The following is a 23,873-nucleotide window of genomic DNA, read 5'->3' as shown; positions in this document are numbered from 1 at the left end:
AAAAAAATATGAGCTATTATTGGACTGTCATTTTAGATCCGCTACACACAATACAGGAGGTTCCTATGGTGGTGTACACAATAAAGATTAGATGGTCTTCAGCTGACGATAGTGTCAGAATCGAGTAAGAATTAGGAGGTCTTAAGTGTTGATTTACTAAAGAAGCATTAATTGTTCACTTGGCAAAATGAATGTTTAGGCCTCATGCACACTTGTCACACCAACGTATAAAGCAGTATGCACCCAGAGATAAATGTTTGGAATGCAGTGTGCCTGGGTTCTGGGCATTTGTTCCTGGGTGCATACCATCCTAAATGTTGGTAGCACTCGGTACACCATCCAGCCCTGTGCTGCCACAGCAGTTGTTAGCCTACCGTCAATTTTTACAGGTTGCTGGCAAAGTGGCAATGGGGCTGGTTGGTGCCCTTCTGTCTTCCACCTGCATTTAAAAGCTGCAGTCTCATGCACAGTTGCTAAATGTCCAGAGATCTTGGTGAAGCAATTTTTACTTTAATCATCCAATCATGCATATGTAAAATACCTATATGGTAGTATTCTCTTGCATATGATTTAGTTTTTAAGTTGCACATAACATCAACTTATTCTCTAAGCTTTGAGAAAATTCCCTTTCAAATGTGAAAATTCTATATTATTTTAGTAAATGTAGACCGGCAAACCCTAAAGGAAAAACATATTAGAATGTCATGAATATTTTGTCCAGTAGCCTACTGTTCCCTGATATTAGAGCCACATTGGAGGTGTGCTATGCATATATATGCATGCCCACATTTTTTTCTCCTGGATTCAGTAAAACAAGTGGCAAAGCATCAAATCAGCTAATTACTGATTATTACAAAAAAACAGACGTATATTCTCTTTGATTAAATCTTTTAATGTAAGCAGGTTTTGGATCAACTAATTAGCTAAACATACATCCAGCCAGTGTAGACAGCTCATTTTTGGGAAGGTCCACCAGTTCCTAATGTGAATGCTTCCAAAATTAGTTCTGATCCTATAAGCAATTATAGAACAATTCAATATTCAATTACATTTTTAAAGCAGCAAAATTTGGCTTAAAAGTGAAATCTTCATTAAATTTCTGTGCATGTGTCTGTTATCCGGAATGCTGATTTGTCTTTAGCCAGAGCTGACCGCCATATTTAAAAAAAAAAAACAGTCATACACACTAATCCTTAACAATGCAAAAAAAAGCAGGAATATCAATCTGTGCTACATTTTCTACCTATGTTGTAAAAATACATACAACTAAAATACAGTAAAACCTTGGATTGTGAGCATAATTCATTCCAGAAACCAGCTTGTAATCCAAAACACTCATATATCAATGTGAATTTCCCCATAAGAAATAATGGAAACTCAATTGAATCAATCATTTTATTCATAGGTCTTTAGGTTATAGCCCATATAAAAATATTATAGCAATGTGACCAGGTTGTGTATTCATAAAATTTCGATCCACAAATGGCAACTTCCACAAGGGGGTTAGAATCAAAATCCAGCAGGAGATACAGAGTATAAAATAGAAGAGAGGCGCCTCTAAATGTAGCAATATGGTTACATTTAATGAAGGTACAACATTTAGCAACTGACATGCTTGATGATTAAAAGCGACACATCTAAGTATGCAGGCATCCGGGGTAAAGCTGTCCACATAGACCATGCTCTACACCACCAGCTCTCACTGCTGTCAGTCTGCAATCGTGACTGGGAAGACTACCCTGCAGTAGAGCGATCTGAAAGCGAGGCTTGAAGTGCTCGTGGAGCACAGCATGGAAGGGATGACATTGATGTCGGTGCGGAGGATGGTCTGTGTGGACAGCTTTATCCCGGATTCCTGCATTCTTAGATGTGCCTGTTTGTACCATATTGCTACACTTAAAGGCACCCCTCTTCTCTTTTATACTCAGTTGTGATGTGACGCTACTTGTATATCAAGACATCGCTTGTATATCAAGTCAAAATTTATGAAAACATTTTGCTTGTCTTGCAAAACACTCTCAAACCAAGTTACTCTCAATCCAATGTTCTACTGTATATGGCAAAGCATGAGCATAAGTAGTACACATATCAGAAATCCTGAAAGCAGGCTCCTTTATCTGGCCTCTTGAGTTATGTTGGCCTTCTCCCATACAGTGCCTGAATCCGAGCGACATCATCTTGTGGCAAGCGGTAACCGTCTGTATTCACATAGCGGTAGGTTGGGAACATCAAAGCTGAAGGCACGTTGGAGTGTTCCAGTCCCAAAGAATGACCCAACTCATGTGCAGCAACTAGAAACAAGTTGAATCCTACCAAGAAATTAATTTAAATATTTTAAATAATAATTATACAAGAAGCATGTTTGATAAAAAAAAAGTAAAACATAGCTATTTTGATTAAAAACCATGATTGTTGGCTAGGTAGACACAGGCTGACTTTACAACATAACATTTATAATTATGTATTGCTGAAAATTACACTTACATTACGCTGCCCCTGTGTTCAAATTCCACTATATCTAAAATATATATAAGCTGCAATGAGTATTGGGGCTTTCTTCAGACTAGTAAATATTCTCCATAAGACAGCCCAAGACATATCCCACTTATCATTAAAAGTAGCCATTAGGTTTGCAGTAAATAAAGGAGCTACTAATAACATTCACAAATGTACAGGAGCAGAATGAAATTACAAGAAAACTAAAACAGAACTGTATAGTGGGGGTTATTTACTAAAGGAAAGTCCACTTTGCATTGCAAGTGCATGGAAAGTGCACTTGGAAGTAAAGTCGCTGTAGATCGGAATGGGGACATGCAAGGAAAATGAAACACAGCATTTTAGCTTACACATGATTGGATGATAAAATCAGCAAAGCTTCCCCTCATTTCAGATCTACCCCTTAGAATTATAGTGACTGCACTTGCAGTGCAAAGTGGATTTGCCTTTCGTAAATAACCCCCAGTGTGTAAATAACGTTATTTATTAGCTTTCAATGAAGTGGGGAACAGGGCAGCTGAATTCTGACTTTAGTGGCAGCAAAAGTGTTCCAGGCAAGGTTTACCCTTAATTCTATGCTGGTGCCTACTTTGACCTACTTTGCATACAGTTAGAACATACCTAAGCAGGATGTGTCCAAAGAGACGCAATGGAAGTAAAACACCTATGTATTCAGTTTAGTAAACAGAAAGGAGAAACCCCCCAAAGGGGATGGGACTTTAAGGGCAACAATATATAATAAGAAGAAATGTGTTTTATTAAAACAAATACATACATAGATACATAAATAATTACAAAAATAGTCAAGAAAGATAAAAACAAAGATGGTGATATTGGTAGGTTCTCATATAAATCCTGACAGTCCGATGCGTTTCAGGAACAATTATATCCCTTTGTCAGGGGCACTTGTCAGGAAGAGAGTCGTACCATAGCACACAGAATTGGTGTTGACTGTCAGACCAATTAGCGCAAAAGCGTCCGTGACCGCACCCGGTTTCCAGCACTGTACCCCCACGTATCCACACGATTCCTCCAATAGCACAACGTAACTAAAAAACTGTGTTCTCTAGATAGATAATAATGGTGTCTCGAAGGTCCTATAGGGGCACCACGAACACCAATCTCTGCCTAGGCTTCCGCCCAAAATTAAAAAAGGGGGAACAGGTTATAGAACACAAGACCACGGCCAGAAAGGAGGACATACAAAGGGCACCAATCCGCAGAAAGATCTTACGCAGATGACTGGACTCATACATGTATCAGCAAGGTGCACATCCGTCTCTGCCGTCTGAGCAGTGATATTCAATTTAAGTCTTTGGGATTTTGCTAACCTATACTGAACATGTGTTCCAAACTCATGTCATGTGGAAATCAGCCCTAATGCCGCGTATACACGATCGGAATTACGGTTGGACAAAAGGTCTGATGGTTTTCCCGACGGAATTCCAATGGAATTCCGCTCAAGCTGTATTGCCTTAATTTGTATTACCAAATTCCGACCGCCAAGAACGCGGTGGCGTACAACACGTACGCCGGGACTAGAAAAAAGGAAGTGCAATACCTAGTAGCCAATAACTTCCATCTTGTAGTTGAATCTGAGCATGCATGAGTTTTTGTGTGTCGGAATTGCATACACACGATCGGAATTTCCATCGGGAAAATTGAGAACATGCTCTCAAATTTTTGCTGGCAGGAATTCGGCCAGCTAAATACACAGCATACACACGGTCGCATTTTCCGATGAAAAGCTTTCATCTGTCTTTTGCTGGTCGAAATTCTGATCATGTGTACGCGGCATTAGGCTTGAACTTGCCTTTGTATGTTGAATCACAGTCCTCTGAATGTATCTCTGCTGGGCACAGTGTAGAGTTGAGGTCTGATTTTTGCTGTTGAGGCGGATGCAGAGGACACATCCTACAATAGAAGCCCCATAGTAAGTCTATGGCCGCGTACACACGGGCGGACTGTCTGCCCAACTTAGTCCGCTGAACCGTGTTTCAGCGGACAATCTGCTCGTGTGTGGGCTTCAGCGGACTTTTTCAGCGGACAGTCTGACGGACTAAGTCTTTCGGAATTTCTGTAATTTTGTCCGTCCAAACTTGGTTTTGTCTGTCCAAACTTGGTTTCAGCGGACAGTCCGCTCGTGTGTAGGCAAGTTGGACGGACTAAGTATGGCGCATGCTCAGAAAGGATTTACACGGCCGAAGGTTGCATTGCAGTGTATTGGATGTCGTTTTTCTAGTCCCGTCGTACGTGCTGTACACGTCATCGCGCAAGCTTTCAGCGGACTGTCTGTTCATCGTGTGTGGTCAAGTCCGTTCATTCAAATGTTGGACGGACTGTCTGTCGGATTGTCTGACGAACTTAGTTGGGCAGACAATCCGCCCGTGTGTACGCGGCCTAAGGGTAACGTCACTTCCCATTCAGTTCACAGCCGTTGTCGGCTGTGTCCTCTGCAGTGCTACCGCCGCTGGAGACCGGACCAGAGCGGCTTCAAAAAAAGTATGTATACTGACTTCTTCATTACAGGGCTAGATAGGTTAGTGTTAGATTGTGGATGTCTATAAATGTAGCAATTTTAGTGTTAGGCTGGACTTCCACTGTTTTTCACCTTATGCATTCTATGCCTTAACCACTTGCCAAACAGCCGCCGTCATTATACTGCGGCAGGTCGGCACAATCCTGCAAACTGTCGTAGTTATATGTTGGTCCCTTTAAGGGGGATAGCAGGCGTGCACACTTGCCCGCTGCACAGTGGGGGTGCCGATGCTCATGACCGCCGGCCACAAGCGATTGTGGGCACAAGAGGTAGAACTAGGATGTGTGTAAACACACACATACCAGTTCTGTGAGGAGAGGAGAGAGTTTGTGAGCTCCTGTGAGCTGGGAACCATGATCTTTCCTCTCCTATAGTCAGTCCCCTCCCCCTACAGTTAGAACACACACATAGGGAACACAGTTAACCCCTTGATCACCCCCTAGTGTTAACCCCTTCCCTGCCAATAACATTTTATACAGTAATCACTGCATTTTTATAGCACCATTGTCTCCAGCTACTGTCAATCAAAAGCTGTGACACGGAAGCGGGGGGCAGGGCCAAGTCCTGCTGTCTGTGCCAATGGAGACAGCAGCGGAACTCGGGAGCGAGCCCACACAGGTGCTCCTATGGAAAGCAGCTTTCCGTAGGGGCACCCGATGAAGAGGCAAGGGCCTGGAGCACCGGCGAGGATCCAGAAGAAGTGGATCGGGGCTCCAGAAGGAGTGGGTAAGTATTGGCATGTTTGTTATTTAAAAAATCAAACGTTTACAACCACTTTAAGGCAGTAGGGGAACCCGTACAGGATTTTTAATGACAGGGTTTTTAAAGGTTGATGGCTCAGTATTGAGCAGATGTGCTACAGCAGTGGTCATCAACCCTGTCCTCAGGGCCCAATAACAGGCCAGGTTTTATGTATTACCTTGGGGAGATGCAGACTAGAATACTGCAATCACTGAGCAGCAAATGATATCAACTGTGATGTATTTCAGTTATTTTGCAAACTTGGCATGTTAGTGGGTCCTGAGGACAGGGTTGATGACCACTGTGCTACAGCACCAGTTTTCTGCTCATTTTAGAGGCCACTTTCTGGGGCCACTTTGGTTGGACTGAGATTTTCTTTACATTTTTCTATTTTACATTAAAACAGTAAGGAAAAATCTCAGTCAACATGATAAAAGAGCAACAGTGCCATGATTAAGCACAGACTCAGGATGTGAAACGCGTTAGATATTGCCCCTACACCTCTGCATTGTATGGACTGATTGCTTGGATTTCATATTGACACAATAATGGTGTTTTATTGGTGTGCAGCCGTCCAGGAATTTTCTTGCTCTCTGATCTACCGCAAAGCCTGCACCTGTTTGCTCCAGCAGGGTTGGTGTGTTACAGGACTTCTACCTAGAGCTGCATTCTTTTCCTTTTTGACAAAATGAGGAACAGTGTAGAAGAAAACAAAACTCATTGACAGGGATAGCCACGGAATGTCACATTTGCTTAATGTCATTTAAGTTTGGCTCCCAAAAAGATCACACAACAGCGTCAGCACCTCTGTGACCCAGTGACTGCAAAAAAACACATATGGCGAGCATTAAAAGGAACGCACCACTCCATATAAGGTGCTTGATATTAATGCATTGTGGAATGTTTCTGTTATTTCATCCACTCACTTCATGTGCATGAAAAGTGAGATATCTGTCATTGTTTGTAACTATCCTGTACAGACTAGCATTCTCCATTAGCTGGCACTAGGCAAGTGATGGTCAATGTTTTTGATATGGGGGCTTCAAGTGCAGCTCCTGACATCGCTAAAGGGCTGCAAATAAAGCTCATTGAATATTTATTGTCAGAGACAGCAGACAAACATCAGGATAAAGTAAAGGACTGCAGGCATAATACAAAGTACAAGAGATTTTCAGATACTGTGGACATTATAAAAGAGAGGGTCAGAGACTGTGGACATAACATGAAAAATGGTCAGAGACTGCGGACATTTTCAAAAAGTTTGTCAGAGACTGTAAACATAATACAAGAGAGGGTCAGAGACTGCAGACATGATACAAAAAGATGGTCAGAAACTGTATACATAATACAGGAGATGGTCAGAGACTGTGGATATTATTAAAGAGTTAGTCAGAGACTGTGGACATGATATAAGAAATGGTCAGAGACTGCAGGTATGATATAAGAGAGAGTAGTCAGAGACTATGGATATGATACAAAAGATGGTCAGATACTACAGAAATGATACAGAAGATAGTCAGAGACTGCAGTCATAGTACAAAAATGGTCAGAGACTGCAGACATAATACAAGAGATGGTCAGAGACTGAGGACACAGGGCCGTCTTTTCACATGGGCTGTGCCAAGAGGGGTGAATGTGTGTGGAGTGGACAGAGCGGGTGATCAGTGCAGTAGGTGGAGAAATTAAATGGGACCGATCCTTTCTGGCTCTCACTGCAGCAGCTTAAAGCCGACACCTCCTGTTCCAGCTGTTGCTGAGAGACACAAAAGATTGTTTCTAGTTAAAGTGGTGTTTTCCGCTCAAAAAAAAAAATTAAAAGCCAGCAGATACACGTACTGCAGCTGCTGGCTTTTAACAATAGGACACTTACCTGTCCTGGAGTCCCCGCGATATCAGCACCACAGCTGTTAGGTGCTGCTGCCGCCATTGTAGGTAAGGGAACCCAGCAGTGTAGTTACGGCTTCTCTCCGGGAACCCTCCTGCACATGCGCAAGGCCCTGCTCCTCTCTCTTACTGGCCCAGCGACAGGGAGAGGAGGAGGGAAGAGGAGGGAGCCCCAGCGCCATGTCACAGGCCATGGCCGGACTCCCTCAAGTGGGAACAAGATATCTGTCAAAGACTGGTATCCTGTCCCCCCTCCCCCCAAAAGGTGCCAATTGTGGCACCAGAGGGGTAGAGGAGACAAATGAGCGGAAGTTCCACTTTTGGGTTATTTCCTGAACCCGCAGCGCTGATCTGGATTTAGCTCGCTGTCTGGACCCCCCCCCCACAGTGCTGCCAGCTTCCCCCCTCTCCTCTCCCGCCAAGAGCAGATGCAGACATCTTCAGGATGGAGAGCAGGAGAAGGGGTCATTAAATATGTTATTTATTTGCCCCTTACTTTTCTAAGTGAACACAGTGAGTGATCCGTACTGATCACTCATTGTATTCATTGTTTACTATAATTCAGCTTATTAATGGAGAGGAGCCTCTGCCTCCTGTTCATTTATCTGCAGTGCAGCTGAGGCTACAGAGAAAGGGACTGGGGAATGTCTCCTCTGACCCTTTCTTTTGTCTCAGAAATTAGATTTCAGGGGTTTGTTTAGAGCCCTGGTATCCCATCAAAGCCCCACCCCAACTGTGTTGTAAAAAAAATGTAAAACATATATATTGCCATTAATTAAAAATTCTAATAAAAAAATGCAAAATGGTAAAAAGATAATTAAAAATCTGTAAAAAAAAATCTGAATAAAATATCCAATCAGGCTAAAAAGCCACAGCCAATGTGTGGCATAATATTTCCACACCCGCTGTGTGCTACAGCATGCTATGCATACCAAGGTCACCATCTCCCTGGTAGGGGCCCCAGTACATTAAAATTGCCCAGGGGCCCATTATGATGTTAAGGTGGCACTGTGCAGACATACAGCCGGAGACATTGGTGGAGACTGGGGACATGCTTCAGGCAACAGTCATAGCTTGGAGACGTATCAGAACATTCAGTATAATATAGGAGTGGAATATGTCAGGATTACTGCTTTTCAGTCATGACAGGGAACCCATCATGAAAAGAACAGGTGTCGCCATTCCCAAACACCTGAATTGGGAATTCGGCCTGTGATCTAATGTGCAGGCGTGACTAAGGTTGGGTTCACACTTATGTGAATTGGATGAAGGCTGTGACCGCCTCTCAATGGTTCCAGTTCACACATCTCTGGGGTGGCTGGAGAGCAGATTTTACAGGGGTCTTGTGCATCTTTGGCTCCATTTCAGGTCAGAATTCAGGCAAAAACTCAGGCCTGATTCGCCCCTGAAATAGAGAACAGGGACGTACCGGACCCCTGCTGTCAGCCAGATCTGAATTACGTGTAAACCCAGCCTAAAAGTTCAATAGAGATCAATAGGAGAGCCATGCTTAGCTCTCCAATCCATCTTTAGTGTACAGAGGGTCTGCACTGAATCTGAGGTCTGATTCTTGCATTATTTTTAATAAATACTGTATATGCAAAGTTGTCTCATTAGTGAACATACTTGCGCTCTACCATACATTTTCTCCTAAGTGAAGAGGAAGTATACTGAGCACACTGTGGTTGAGTAGAGAATTTTTTTTCCCCTTATTTACAATGACAGAAATCTTAGTCAACAGGATGTGGCTTGGGGAATTAGTAACCAGATTTTGTCATTTAATGATGAAATGCCAGAATGATATAGGAGAATCTCTTTGAATGCTGATTAGAAATCAATATTCTTTTACAAGATTTATGGACTTTACATCTTTCAGTGCAGGAACGATAGTCTTTATTAGATGCAACTGTTAATCATAAGAATTATGCCCCATACACACGGGCGGACATTCCGACAACAAAATCCATCAGATTTTTTCAGACGGATTTTGGCCCAAACTTGTCTTGCATACACACGATCGCACAAAGTTGTCGGAAAATCTGATCGTTCAGAATGCGGTGATGTAGAACACGTACGACAGGACTGTAAAGAGGGCAGTAGCCAATAGCTTTTGTCTCATAATTTATTCTGAGCATGCGTGGCACTTTGTCCATCAGAATTGTCTACACACGATCGGAATTTAAACGTCGGATTTTGTTGTCGGAAAATTTTAGATTCTGCTCTCAAACTTTGTGTGTCAGAAAAAGTCAGATGGAGCCCACACACGATCGGATTTTCCGACAATAAGATCCGATCGCACATTTTCCATCGGAAAGTCCGGCCGTGTGTACAGGGCATTACACGTATTAGACACATTAATATCATTATTGCGACAAATGTGTGAATGCCTTGGCATTCGTATGGCAAATTATTTTAGAAATAGACCCCAAATTTGTGTTAGCCAGGGTATCCACTAATATTATACCTGTGAAGAAAAAATGAGGGTGATTCTGTTTGCTATGGTCAGTGCAAGAGTGTGTTCTGTGCTGTACCTGCACTAACCTACTAGTGCTAAAAACTACTTTGTCACCTCAAATGCTGTATTGAACTTATTTAAAATAGAGTAAAATGGAAAATAAAGCTATGAAATGCCTATAGAGGGAACAGCCCAGCTTTAGGTTTTCATTCAGGTAATGCCACAGTGCACCAAGCACTTCCATTTCCCTCCAGTAACTTAGAGTTCCACATAAACCATGATATACGGTACTTGCTCCTCTAGTATCATTGGCTACCCAGTCCCTTGTTGGAAAGGTAGGTAGGAGGCAGTTGACACTCCTGAAATGTTTCTTGTGTAAAAGAGCAGCACACTTTTCCATTTAAATGTTTTCGTTTAGATGTTCTACAAGTGCATAATTATAAAAACCTCCTTAAAGCGGAGGTCCACCCTAAAGTGGACCTTCTGCTCATCGGAACCCTCCCCCCCTCCGGCGCCACAATTGGCACCTTTCAGGGGGGGGGGGTGCAGGTACCTGTACAGCACAGGTATCTTCACCCACTTCCGGGATAGCTCTCTGCGGAAAGGGGCGTACATTACGCCCTTTTCCGAAGGTCCCCCGCTGCCTGCTGGGAAACACACAGATCCCAGAGGCAGCAGGTCCATCCTTATTGCGCAGCGCGACTCGCGCATGCGCAGTAGGGAACCGGGAAATGAAGCCGAAAGGCTCCACTTCCTGATTCCCATACCCAAGATGGCGGCGGCAGCACCCGAGAGACGATCGAGAGATCGGCTTCGGGTGCCGACATCGCGGGCGCGCTGGACAGGTAAGTGTCACTATTTTAAAAGTCAGCAGCTGCAGTATTTGTAGCTGCTGGCTTTTAAAAAAAAAAAAAAAACGCGGAGTCCCGGCGGACTCCCGCTTTAATAGATAATGTACCTGCTCTGCTGTTTGTCCATGTTTCATCTTCATCAAAGTGAGCATCACCACCGATTCCTGAGCCTGGAAAGTAGGCATGTGCTAGCACCCCATTAGGACCATCAAAAGGCCCACCATCATTGTGACCTTTAAAAAAATAATTTTTTCACATTATAAAATAATAAATACTAGTGCATTGTAAAATACATTATGCCATATTTGTTATTTGCCTTAAACAAGAATCGTTTTTCAGTCATTTAAGCTTAGCCTTACAGCCTATTAGCCTAGTGGTTTCCCTGTTTAAAAGGGTAAACAAGAGATATAACATAATTGATAAATTAATGGATTTGTGTATAATATTTAACAAAAAGTCCGCTATGTGATGATTTTTTTGGGTGGCAGATGCTCTTTAATGAGACTTCCAGGTTCTAAAAGACCCTGCATATCTCCCCTGTGCTCCACTGAATGTAATGCAATATATATCGCACTGCATTACATCCTTTCCCGGCCTTGATGGTGGGGAAAGCTGTCAACAGTGACTCGGAAATTACATTATACATCACTTCCGGGTCAACCAGAAGGGGAGGAGAGGAGACGTGTGTCCATTCTCCTCCCCCCCAGCCCTCTACCCGGCAGCACCCACTATGCTGGTCCCAGGCCCACAGATGGGCAAGCAGAGTTCGAGATACATAAGGGGGGGGTAGCAGCCCAGGTGCCAGGTCAAAACTTCTGCTCACAGTGGTAACCTGGCTTTGGGATTTGTTGAGCCCTGATCTTGACTATGGCTTTGCTTCCTGCACCCGCAATTACCTGTGCTCCACCATTTGGCACAAGTTTCAGTCTCCGTATTCCAGCAAAAAAACTATTGTCTGATCCCCCACTGTGCTAGACCTAAAGCAGACACCCGTACCATTCCTTGTCTTGCTACACCCTGTCACAAACTTCATTGTGTATTGGACTGGAGGTGTAAGGGAAGCTCTCTTGTTACCTTGACCAGGTATGTGACAATAAATGTAATACATGGCCAATAATCTAGCCCAAAATGTAACATGCACTGAGGGATAAGCAAAAAGATCTTAGAAAAAGTTTAAAGTGGTTGTAAGGGCAGAAGGTTTTTTATCTTAACGCATTTTATGAATTAAGATAAAAAGCCTTCTGTGTGCAGCAGCCCCACTCAGCCCCCCTAATACTTACCTGAGGTCCCTCTAGATCCTGCAATGTTTCAGGAATGTCTTGGCTGCCTGAAACACCTCTCCTCATTGGCTGAGACGACAGCGAGGCACCATTGGCACTTTCTGCTGTGAATCAGTCAGTCAGTCAATGAGGACAAAAAGGGGGCCGGGCCGCGACTCCGTGTCTGAATGGACACAGGAAGCTGTGACTCATCTCAGGTGCCCCCATAGCAAGCTGCTTGCTATGGGGGCACTCAACAGGAAGGAGGCGACAGGAGAGCCTAAGAGGGACCCAATAAGAGGAAAATCTGGGCTGCTCTGTGCAAATCCACTGCACAGGGCAGGTAAGTATAACATGTTTGTTATTTTTAACTAAAAAAAAATAGATTTTAAAATTACTTTAGGTTTTAAGTATACAATATGAATATATAAAAATAAATTTATACAAATATAGTTTCCAATTTATATCACAATGTACACACACCAAGTTTACAAATAGATATAGTAGTGAGGTATTGACAAAAAAGAAAAAAAATATATAGGTGCACTAAAGTAAAAAAAAAAAAAAAAGAGCAGGTAAATAAAAATGACTAAGGTAATACAAATGGTATTTTCTATAGGTGTGTTCACCAGAAACAAAAAAAAAACCAACTATTCCCTTTACTAACTGCTGCAGCTGATATTAGCGCAATATAAACTGTATGTAGCATCAACTACATACAATATACTGCCCAGTATCTCAGAAGCAGTACGGGGACTTCACGCTGCATACCCAGAACAATTCTGGATGAGCACACAAAACTTGGAGTTAGAATTTAAGAAATGCCTCCATTACCTACACCTCACTTACGGCATGATCTACCCAGGTAAACTGTGGGAGGTTGCTGGAGGAGATAAACATTTTCTTGACAATGTGACTATTGCCATTAAAGATGGTTTTGTTTTACAAAGTTGGAATCAAGAGGCCAATCCAATATGGTAAATGTACAAACAATAAACTGGTTCCTTGCAAGAAAACTTGTGGGGGTATATCAGTGACATCAACCTCTTGGCACACTTATAGGATTGGGCCTTGAAAGCCAAAGAACACATTCAATTCAAGCTGTCCCACAGCTAGGGATGGGCTCAGGCCAGGCATGTACTGGCCATCGGGACTACCGGGAGATTCCCGGTGGGCCGATGGCTCAGTGGGCCAGTCAGGTACAGTCCTGGAGCCGCTCCTCTTTGACAGTGAGTGATTGCGATTTCACTCCTGTCAGGAGGAGCAGCTTCCGCCATATGCTAGAGAGAGCATTAGGTTTTCTGCTCCCTCCAGCCTGCAGGGGGAGATAGATGGCCGGCAGACTTTCCTTCCTCTCTCCCCTATCAGTTATTATCACATGGCTAAAGAGAGGAAGAAGAGAAGCTGCCTTCAGAACTGTAAGTACACGTGGGAGGGGGACACTCTGATGTAATGGGGCTGGTGATGGGGCTCTGATGTAAGGGGGTGCTGATGGGAATCTGATGTAAGGGGGCACTGATGGGACACTGATGTAAGGGGGTGCTGATGAGACTCTGATGTAAGGGGGCTGGTGATGAGACTCTGATGTAAGGGGGCTGGTGATGAGACTCTGATGTAAGGGGCTGCTGATGGGACTCTGATGTAAGGGGCTGCTGATGGGACTCTGATGTAAGGGGCTGCTGATGGGACTCTGATGTAAGGGGCTGCTGATGGGACTCTGATGTAAGGGGCTGCTGATGGGACTCTGATGTAAGGGGCTGCTGATGGGACTCTGATGTAAGGAGGTGCTGATGGGACTCTGATGTAAGGAGGTGCTGATGGGACTCTGATGTAAGGAGGTGCTGATGGGACTCTGATGTAAGGGGCTGGTGATGGGACTCTGATGTAAGGGGCTGGTGATGGGACACTCAAAATGTAAGTGGGCCGGTCTGGATGAAGTCCAGGGCCAAATTTCTGTCCCAGTCCAGCCCTGGCTCAGGCATGTTCGGATCCTAGTCCCAACCCACCTGAACAATCCACTCAGGAAGCCGTCACTGGACACTGCCAATCATAGGCAGTGAGGCATTACTTGGTCCTGCAGCTGCACATACACACGTCCTGACTAGGGTGCTCATGATTGGTGGTGTGCAGTGATGGCTTCCTGGCATGTTTGCTCAGGTAGGTTGGGACTATGATATGTACACTTACACGCCTGAGCCCATCCCTACTCACCACTACACACCACCTGTAAAGGATCGGTTGGGGCTGAGAATAAATGGTTTCCAATAAGAATGTGGCTAGCGTGTCTAAAGCTGCTCCTGGAGTGTTGTGTTGTATGTGCATGCACCAATAATGATTTCAGTGTATTTTTAGGAAAAATATTGTTTTGGCAAACATTTGTTCAATGATCAATGGACCTAAAACATCAGTAGCACCATTGTTTTCTCCTATTGGTCCTGTACTTTCAGAAAATTAATGGTTTGGGGGGTCTTTTACAAACTGTGAAAGCTGTAAGTGAAAAATTATGAAAAAGTGAAAAACTTCAAAATTGGTCTGGCCACCTGAAGTTAAAAGTGGAGCGCAGGGCCTGGCAGTGAAAGGGTTAATGATTTTTATGGAGCTGCATTAATTTGTATTTTTTATATCTACCTAGAATTCATCTAATTGGTTAGGTACTGTATCACTGAACAAAACAGTACAGGTCACCTTTGTGGTAAAGCAGCCAAATGACAGGAGTTCCAGGTGAAGATACCTGCCTCCAATCAGCAACAGGAGACACAAGAAAATTGTAGTGTTTTATTTTAAAGATTTATTTACTTACTTCTCCTGGAGAACTGAATAAGTATATCAGCTTCACCATTTCCAACTTGATTAAATGTAAGTGGTGTGACTTGGCTCCAAACATCAAAAGCTCGCTTTATTGAATCAGTCACCATATTCTGGGGCAGGGTGGAAGTGAAATTCAGGAATCTGCATAAAAAAAGCAATGCAACAATAGAAAAACCTAAGTAGTACATATTCAGGAACCTAAGGTAAAATGACACATACCTTATATCTATAACTAGGACATGTCTTATGTGTACTAGAAAATAGTAGTTAAGAGTTAGAGATGGGCTTAGGTGTCCTCCAAACTAATCTTGAACCCACACTCTAAACTCCCGCTTTTTAGTCCTCCAATGAGATGCGGGCTGGGTCATTCCCCACCCTGCAGTTTACTTGGCAAACAGCTCATTGGGGTATATAAAAGTGGGGGTTTTCGAGTTTGGATTAGAGTTCAGTTTGGAGGACACCCAAGTTTATCTCTACACTATTAGCAGTTATACAAAACATGTGTCTTGGCTAAATGAAACAGTTGCTCCAGACAGTGGAGAGATATACTGATCCCCTTAGCTAAAACTGTGATCATAAGTGTGTGCCCGGAGACTTTCATATATTGTTTTTCTGTTGTGGTAAGTAGCTCTAGGTTACAGTAGATTCCGCAGTGTCTTGATTTCAGGAATCTTCTTTGACTATGTGCCTTGTTGAACAGAGGGTTCTTATTGTAAGTGATAATTCTTAAAGTCCAGCTACGGCCCAAATGTTTTAATTTACCCCGGATAGAGTAGGCTAGGGTTAGAACAGGAAATTATAAGACATCAGAAAAGAAAACTTTACACCAAATATGAAAAAAAAAATGTCTGGAGTTAGGCATTATTAAACCCAAAAGCAAATATTATAATTCTTACATGTAATGGCTTTCTTTTTCTGGCTTTCTGCATTTTATTTTTCCCTGGTGATCTTGCCAGTAAGTCTGTTTTTTTGTTTTTTAACAGAACAAGCTGTCCTACAGGTGCAGCAGTTAAAGAGATGAGACAAACCATTTAACACTGACAGGGGTGCTTACCATGGTCAGCTTTTATTCATTTATGTAAAACCTTTATTCCAAAAGAAAAAAAAACTGTTGCTGTAGATGCTTATAAAGTGGGAGATGGAGTCCATCTAAATCTGCTAGTGCATCTAACATTACCATCTCACTAGATTTATAATGCTGCTGTCAAAGGGTGGCTCCATCACTAATTCAATGAAAGCGTTTGTTACCCCCAAAAAATAAATAAATGGATCCTGTTCCCTTAAAGAATGTTATACAGCACAGTGCTTGTGCTGTATAATTTGGCCTCCCGTATCACCTAAAATACCTGGCTGATCCTGCTTGGCTATACCCTCCACCCTTTAAACTGACCACGGTATATCATGGCTGCTGAGCCCCGACGCAGTGGTCAGTTTACAGTCCTCCCTCACCTGCAGCCCTGCTCTCTGCTCTCCTGTGTCTCCAGTGTCCTCCTCGCCCCTGCCCTCCCTGCCTGTCAGCTCTGTCCTCTATGATCTTCCCCTCCTTGTGCAGTCAAATCTATAATATATGCTTGCCACCCACTATGTTATATAATGCTATGTGTCCCTGTGCTGTATAAAAAAGATGCAGATTATACCGTATATCAGAGCATCTCTCGGTGCTCACGTGACTCCTGAATCTCTCCCCTCTCTCCTCCCCGGCTAAAGTCAGCGGCAGAGGAGAGAGGCCGAGGAGTGCCGGGAGATGCTCTGATATACAGTATAATGGGCTTTTTTTTTTTATACAGCACAGGCACAGGAACACATAGGGGGTCATTTACTAAATGCAAATCCACTTTGCACTACAAGTGCACTTGAAAGTGCACTTTGAAGTGCAGTTGCTGTAGATCCGAGGGACACATGCAAGGAAAATAAAAAACAGCATTTTAGCTTGCACATGATTGGACGATAAAATCAGCAGGGCTTCCCCTCATTTCAGATCTACCCCTTAGATTTAAAGCGACTGCACTTCCAAGTGCACTTTCAAGTGCACTTCTAGTGCAAAGTGGATTTGCCTTTCGTAACTAACCCCCATAGTGTTATATAACAGAGGATGGCATGATCATCATATAGTGGGTTAACAACCACTTGAAGTGGAGACACTCTAAGACAGGAAGTCTGTGAGCTTCAATTTGTAAGTGCACCTAAATCTGCTAGTGCATCTAATGCCGCGTACACACGATCGAATTGTCCGGCGTACTTAGTCCGCCGAAACGCATTTCACTGGACAATCCGATCGTGTGTGGGCTTCAGTGGACTTTCTCAGCATAAAGGACTTTCAGCGGACAATACGTTCGTGAGTATGCTAGTCCGGCGGACTAAGAATGACGCCTGCTCAGAAGAAAGTACGAGAAGGAAGCTATTGGCTACTGGCTATTGAACTTCCTTTTTCTAGTCCCATCATACGTGCTGTATGTCATCGCGATAGCAAACGCCGGACTTTCTGTGTGTCCGTGTGTGGCCAAGTCCATTCGGTAGAAAGAACGCCGGACAATTCGATCGTGTGTACGCGGCATAACACTACCTTCCCCCCAGACTGACAATGCTGCTGTCCAAAGGTGCCCCCTGTGCTCATTCATCCAGCACTCTAATACAGGACGTCTCTTACTGGCCAGATCACTCACCAAGTGAAAACATAGGGGAAAAAAGCTTAAAAAAAGAAAAGTAATGCAGCCCCCACATATAATGATTGGTAAGCTGCAATGAATTAGAATTAGTTTTTGGGTTTAACACTTGTGTAACTGCTATGGCCCATATTAATCTTGTTTATTTGTCAATGCCATTTTCATTACTTAAGGTAACAAAATAATACATATGTAATTTTTTTTAGGACAAAGAAGGCTTTTTTGGTAATATTATCTTGCAAACATTAAATTTTTTTTTGTTTTTGTTATGCAATAAATAGACAACAAACATAAAAAAACAAAGAATGCACTTTTTTCTTCTTTGTTCAGTGTATAGATTTAAAAATTTGTGTTACTGTAGATACAAAGTATACATTTTATTTTTTAATTTGTCCTGATTAAAATTACACTAAATTTGGCACAAAAGCATTCCTAAAGTGGATGTAAACCCTCACATATACCCAGTGAAGTGAACACCCTCAGATGATACACAGGATACACAGAAATGAAAAAAAATCTCCCTACATAAGTTTTACATGTATATCTGCTCTCTTCCCCTTTCTATATTCTTTAGAATTCTCATATCGTGTTAAGAGATTTGTACTTCCTCATTCCGCAGTAAGTGTAGTTTGGATTACACTGGGAGACAGCTTATTGGAGGAAAGGCACACACCTCCTTATAGGCAAAGACTTGCAGCGCTGTCCTGTGAATCGTGCAGATCTGTGCTAATCTATTTATAGCAACCTCCCACGACACAAACTTTATTCTCCTGTCTTGGAGAACTTGTCAGAAGTTATGCTGATAACAAAGCTATGGAGCAGGAGAAAGCCACAGGACTCAGTGCTTTGGAGAGAGATAAGAAAACACTGCAGATATACAGTATGTGCCCAGCTCAAATTTCCTGAATCTGGTTTACATCCACTTTAAGTTAATTAGATAATGGGAACAGGGTAATTACAAAAGTAATATATCTCTCTATCCTGCGTCTGAACAGCATTTATAAACACTCTGCCAGGAGGTCCATTTTTTACCGCTGCCCCAGGTTTCCTGTTTCAGGGTGACTCACTTCTCCAGCAACGTCCTGTCCCTTTCATGCAGGGACTAGAGTTAAGTCTCTCTACACTGTGTTTATCAATAAAAACATACAGCTATATAGTCTAGGATGGGATGGCACTCCCCTGCTCCTCCCTCCCCTGCCTTCTACCTTTGAATTGGCTTGAGACTGCACTGTCCACTGTTAACTCTTTCCTGTGAAGACTGGAAGTTCAGGGAAACAACACTTAAAGAGCCAGAGCCAGCAGCAATGAAAGTTGCAAACAGCAAGTGCTGGGGAATGAATTTTAACAAATAGTTTACTGGGGAATGTTTATTTTATTGTGCTCATTGTGTTAAGCAGTGGTGGCAGGTGGTGATTTTTGTTTGAAGGCGTGGCAAACAGTGCATCCACCACCCCCCAACCCAGTTGGGATGGTTCAGGTCGGGTTGGTCGGTCGGTTGGTCGGTGCATGCACCTCATCCATGGCGGGCAATCATAGGTGGCTTCCCCGGCTCTCCTCCATGGGCATCATGAGCAGCATCTCCTTTCCCTGCTCGGCGGCTTCCATCTCCTCCCTCCTCCTAGAACACTTCTCCTTTTGGCTAATCAGGAAACGGGTCTCAGACCCACACTTCCTGATTGGCAGAGAGGTGATTCAGTGTGAAAATAGTGAATATTTATTTGCTATTCTAACACATCTGGGTGGGTTCCATTCACAATGCTCTGCTACCCAGATTCCACCTAATTTTGAATCCCAGAGCTTCTGGCTCTAATCAGTGCTTAAAAAAAACACCCCCGCCACTGTAATCCATATGCCCGTCCTCCTGAAAGGGGCCAGAAGCAAGGATAGGGGGTGGCGGCATCGATGGAAAGGGAAGGCAGTGCCCGTGCGACCTTAATGGATGGGCCGCCCATGGTGTTAAGCTAAAAAATACAGGCTGTTTAATACTTCTTTAACCAATCAGATTCCATCTTGATCTGGTATGTACTTCAGCAGAGAGGATTCTTATTAAGTGCTATCAGTTACCGTGCTTGAAAAAAATAACTTTGTATTGAGTAAGTGATTTTTGATGGAATTATAATATACCTTCACTGTTGAAATCTGTCCCCAGATTCGGTAATGGAATTCTGTACTGCAATATTATGGGAGCAGGAAAGCTATAGCTGTGTGAACCCTAATTCTGATATATCTTGGTAAAACCTACCTGTAGGTCAGAGAAGTTTGTCCCCATATTGGTCTTCCAGGAACAGCTCTGACCTCTGCCATATCAGGCATGCCACATCGTGGAGCTTTCATCATAGTCATTGTAGCGGTGTCCAGCCTCCCTGTTACCTTCATTCTAAAGAATCTTTGCATTTCCCTGAGCCTCTCCTCAAATGTGTTTCTTGATTTGTTTGCAAATGTGTAGAAATTTTTTAGGTAAACCTTTTCAAAGAAAGAAATTTGGGTTTTATTGGTATTTTGACAAATGGTGTTAGCTTGTGTCCCATTTAAAAAAAAGGATACAATCTGTAACATACAGTATGTATAAACAGACAATTTAAAAAACATAATTAAATTACTATTATATATTAAATGGAATGAAAGCTCTAAATGAACGTGCACTTAAATGAAATCAATGTGCACACATACCTGTATGGGAGGGCCTTCTGTACCCACTCATGATTGCACTGGGGTTCCATGCATCCTCATGCAGGCAGTCCCATTCACGTCAGTTAGGATTTAGTGGCTGTACAGACACAACCACTGTTACCAATTTGAGATCCATGCAGGTGAGGTTGCGTATCTTTGAATACAGAAAGTGTGAATTCAGGGGCGCGCATGGATGTCAGATTGGGACCAGCAGCTGCATCCTATTGTAAAGATGAGCTCCAGGCTCAGGTCAACCTTAGGTCATCACTATTGAATCCTAGGTTTAGGCAAATTTTTTTTTTTTAACACCTTCGCACCTGGTCTATAGTAAAATGATGACCAGGTGGGAGAACTGTTGCTTTGGGATGTCAAATGACATTCTCCCAGAATGCTGCTCACGTGTGGCCTGCCGGGCCGCACAGCAGCACGATCTGTCACCGACAGTGTCCACCGGACACAGCAGATGAATGATCACTGCACCGGTCCACTGCCAGTGTTATGTGATCGCTATGACCAAATACAGTAGATCACATGACAATTGTAAAGAATGGATGGCTTCCTTTCATGACATCCTTTGTATACATTTGTGTTGCTAGCTGTAATTGGTCATAGTGAACACATGGTACAGACAGGCCAATCACAGCCTAAATGTACCATGTGATTAGCTTGAACCAATCACAGCTAATCACAACAAAAGACCCTGAATGAACTGGTGTAATTTAGTAAGAATGGTTGCATATACCAATGCAATGGTATATGCAATCATGTGTTAAAAAAAAAAAAAAATCCTGATCACTTTCCCAGAATAGTACAGTGTAACCTCCACCATCACAAGAGTGAGCTCTTTCTCTGTTTCAAACCTCCTCACATACTCTTTCTCTCCCCTGATGTAATAGCTCTGAGCTCAGCATGTCCTGGGAGTATTCCAATCAGGCTTCATAAGGCAATTAAATGGCCTACACCTATAGCAAGGGTATTATTCAACTTTAGTCAGAGCTGCATAATTAGTTTTTCTCTACAGATGCCCCTTATCTGCATAGGCAGTTTTGTGGTAAAGGTAAACTATCCCTTTAAAGCATCACTTATGGAGATTTTTAAGTACTATAGTTTGTTGCCATTCCACGAGAATGCACAATTTTAAAGGGCGACATGTTAGGTATCTATTTACTCGATGAAACATCATCTTTCACATTATACAAAAAAATGGGCTAACTTTACTGTTTTTTTTTTTTATTCATTAAAATGTATTTTTTCAAAATAAATTGCATTCAAAAGACCACTGCGCAAATACAGTATGACATAAAATATTGCAACAACTGACATTTTATTCTCTAGGGTCTCTGCTAAAAAAAAAAAATATATATATATATATATATATATATATATATATATATATATATATATATATAATGTTTGGGCGTTCTAAGTAATTTTCTAGCAAAAAATACAGATTTTTACTTAAAAATAAATTTAAACAAAAATTGTCAAAAAAAAGGCCTGGTCGTAAAGTGGTTAAGCTCACTCAGAACAACTAAAAGACACAGGGCCCTAACACGATTGGTACCCACTGAAAAGCAAGCAGTTTCTAGCTCTGGAAATGCTTAATATTGGTTCTAGAGACTTTGAAACAGAATGGAAAATCCCTTCAACAGAGTTCACATACAGATATTGCTAATTAGGAATAAAATGACATCGCTTATGTGAATCTTCAAAGTTTGCAGGGATAAGCTGACCTCTTCCAATCTTCAAGCAACACTATTGTTTACATAAACCTCTCGAGAAAAGCTGTACTTGTAAAGTAGATTGTAAATATATTTTTCTGCATTGTTCCATTAAAAAGAAATCCTCTGCCGAAACCTCTTCTGAAACCGACCATTTTGGGAAGGTTTGGAGGTAGATACCACAGTGCACAGTAGGGGGGACAACAGATTGACACTCCTGAAAGTGTTGGTTTCAGAACTGACTTCAGGGGAGGGTTTCTCTTCAATGGAGGACACAGTAAGCATTTACAATCTTGAAAAGCACAGTTTTTATTGACAAATGAATGTAATCATAAACATACACAGCGAACATACCTCTGCAATCTTGCGATCCTCTGGAGTAATGCCTCCTCCATTTTCCTTTGGTGGCATTGGCATTGCCAGTATGCCATAGCACAGTGAACACAGCATCAAGATTTTCACTTGGAGTTTCTGCATTGTGGCAGTCAGAGTACACAGCCTGTGCTGCCTATTACAGCATCTTCTTTTATAGTAGACAGTAAGTCTGGCAAGAGACACATTTCACAATTCACCTGTCCCCTGACCATCCTTCCTTATATTACATTTATTATCACATATTAGCTTTGATTGACCCATCTTGTTTGATTTCATGTAGTCATCTTGCCTATAGGAAACAACCTTTTTTTTTTTTTTTTTTTTTACATAATTCTGTTGCTTTAACTCTTTTGCTGCCAGGCCCTGCTCTCCACTTTTAATCTGAGGGGGACAATTTTTTTTTACTTTTTGACTTTTATTCAATCATTTTTGACTTGCAGCTTCTAGAGTTTTCAAAACTACAGGTATACCCCACTTTTAAGTACACAATGGGGTTTATTTACTAAAGATGGAAAGTGCAAAATCAGGCTCACTTCTGCATAGAAACCAATGAGCTTCCAGGTTTTATTACCAAAGCTTAATTGAACAAGCTGGGGTTAGAAGCTCATTGGTTTCTATGTAGAAGTGAGCCTAATGCCGCGTACACAAGTATCAGACTATGCGGCAGACTTAGTCTGGCGGACAAATCGCCGGACTGTCCACCAGACTGCCAAACGAGCGGACCTGCCCACATACGGGACTTTTTCAGCAGACTAGATCCGGCGGACTATCCGCTGCATAGTCCGCCGGACTATCCGCCGTACTTTTGAAATGAACGGTCCACACACACAGAGGAAAGTCCGCTCATTTTGAGCACGGCTCCAGGTAGCCGGGACCAGCGAAGGAAGCGTCGCTGGTCCCGTCACCTGGTATGGACTTAAAGGGGAATCCCTACGCCGAAAAAACGGCGTGGGGGTCCCCCCTAGATCCATATCAGACCCTTATCCAAGCACGCTACACAGCCGGTCAGGAAAGGGGGTAGGGACAAGCGAGCGCCCCCCCCCTCCTGAGCCGTACCAGGCCGCGTGCCCTCAACATGGGGGGTGCTTTGGGGAAGGGGGAGCTGCGCGCCCCCCCACCCCAAAGCACATTGTCCCCATGTTGATGAGGACAAGGGCCTCTTCCCGACAACCCTGGCCGTTGGTTGTCGGGGTCTGCGGGTGGGGGGCTTATCGGAATCCGGGTGCCCCCTTTAATAAGGGGGCCCCCGGATACTGGCCCCCACCCTATGTGAATAAGTATGGGGTACAATGTACCCCTACCCATTCACCTGTGAAAAAATAAAAAAAACACAACACACAAGGGTTAAAATAGTTTATTGCACAGCTCCGGGGGTCTTCTTCCGTCTTCGGGGGTCTTCTCGCCGGACTCC

The 23,873-nt window shown here is 43.0% G+C and overlaps 1 protein-coding gene across 1 annotated transcript; it reads right to left on the bottom strand.

Annotated features, from left to right (window-relative positions):
- Positions 1-871: 871 nt before the first annotated feature.
- LOC143984074 (collagenase 3-like) lies at positions 872-22,599 on the bottom strand. The gene is made up of 5 exons (XM_077484383.1): positions 22,442-22,599; positions 19,939-20,159; positions 15,026-15,174; positions 11,074-11,199; positions 872-2,309 (listed from the first exon to the last, which is right to left on the bottom strand). The coding sequence occupies exons 1-5, from the start codon at positions 22,562-22,564 to the stop codon at positions 2,131-2,133; spliced, it is 798 nt and encodes a 265-aa protein (XP_077340509.1). The 5' UTR covers positions 22,565-22,599; the 3' UTR covers positions 872-2,130.
- Between the last annotated feature and the right edge of the window lie 1,274 nt (positions 22,600-23,873).

Source organism: Lithobates pipiens, unplaced genomic scaffold (genome assembly GCF_037356315.1).
Source record: "Lithobates pipiens isolate NorthernLeopardFrog02 unplaced genomic scaffold, aLitPip1_a1.2 Scaffold_16, whole genome shotgun sequence".
Classification (NCBI taxonomy): Eukaryota; Metazoa; Chordata; class Amphibia; order Anura; family Ranidae; genus Lithobates; species Lithobates pipiens.
The sequence above is the reverse complement of the archived record's forward strand: the minus strand, read 5'-3'. Positions and strand labels throughout refer to the sequence as shown.

Bases quoted from the DNA above. Each gene is read 5' to 3' on its own strand.
- LOC143984074 (XM_077484383.1), bottom strand. From the start codon at position 22,564: ATGCAGAAACTCCAAGTGAAAATCTTGATGCTGTGTTCACTGTGCTAT. The intron at 15,175-19,938 runs GTAGGTTTTACC...TTTTTTATGCAG, and splicing joins CAAACTTCTCTGACCTACAG to ATTCCTGAATTTCACTTCCA. The intron at 2,310-11,073 runs GTACATTATCTA...ATTTCTTGGTAG, and splicing joins ATGGACAAACAGCAGAGCAG to GATTCAACTTGTTTCTAGTT.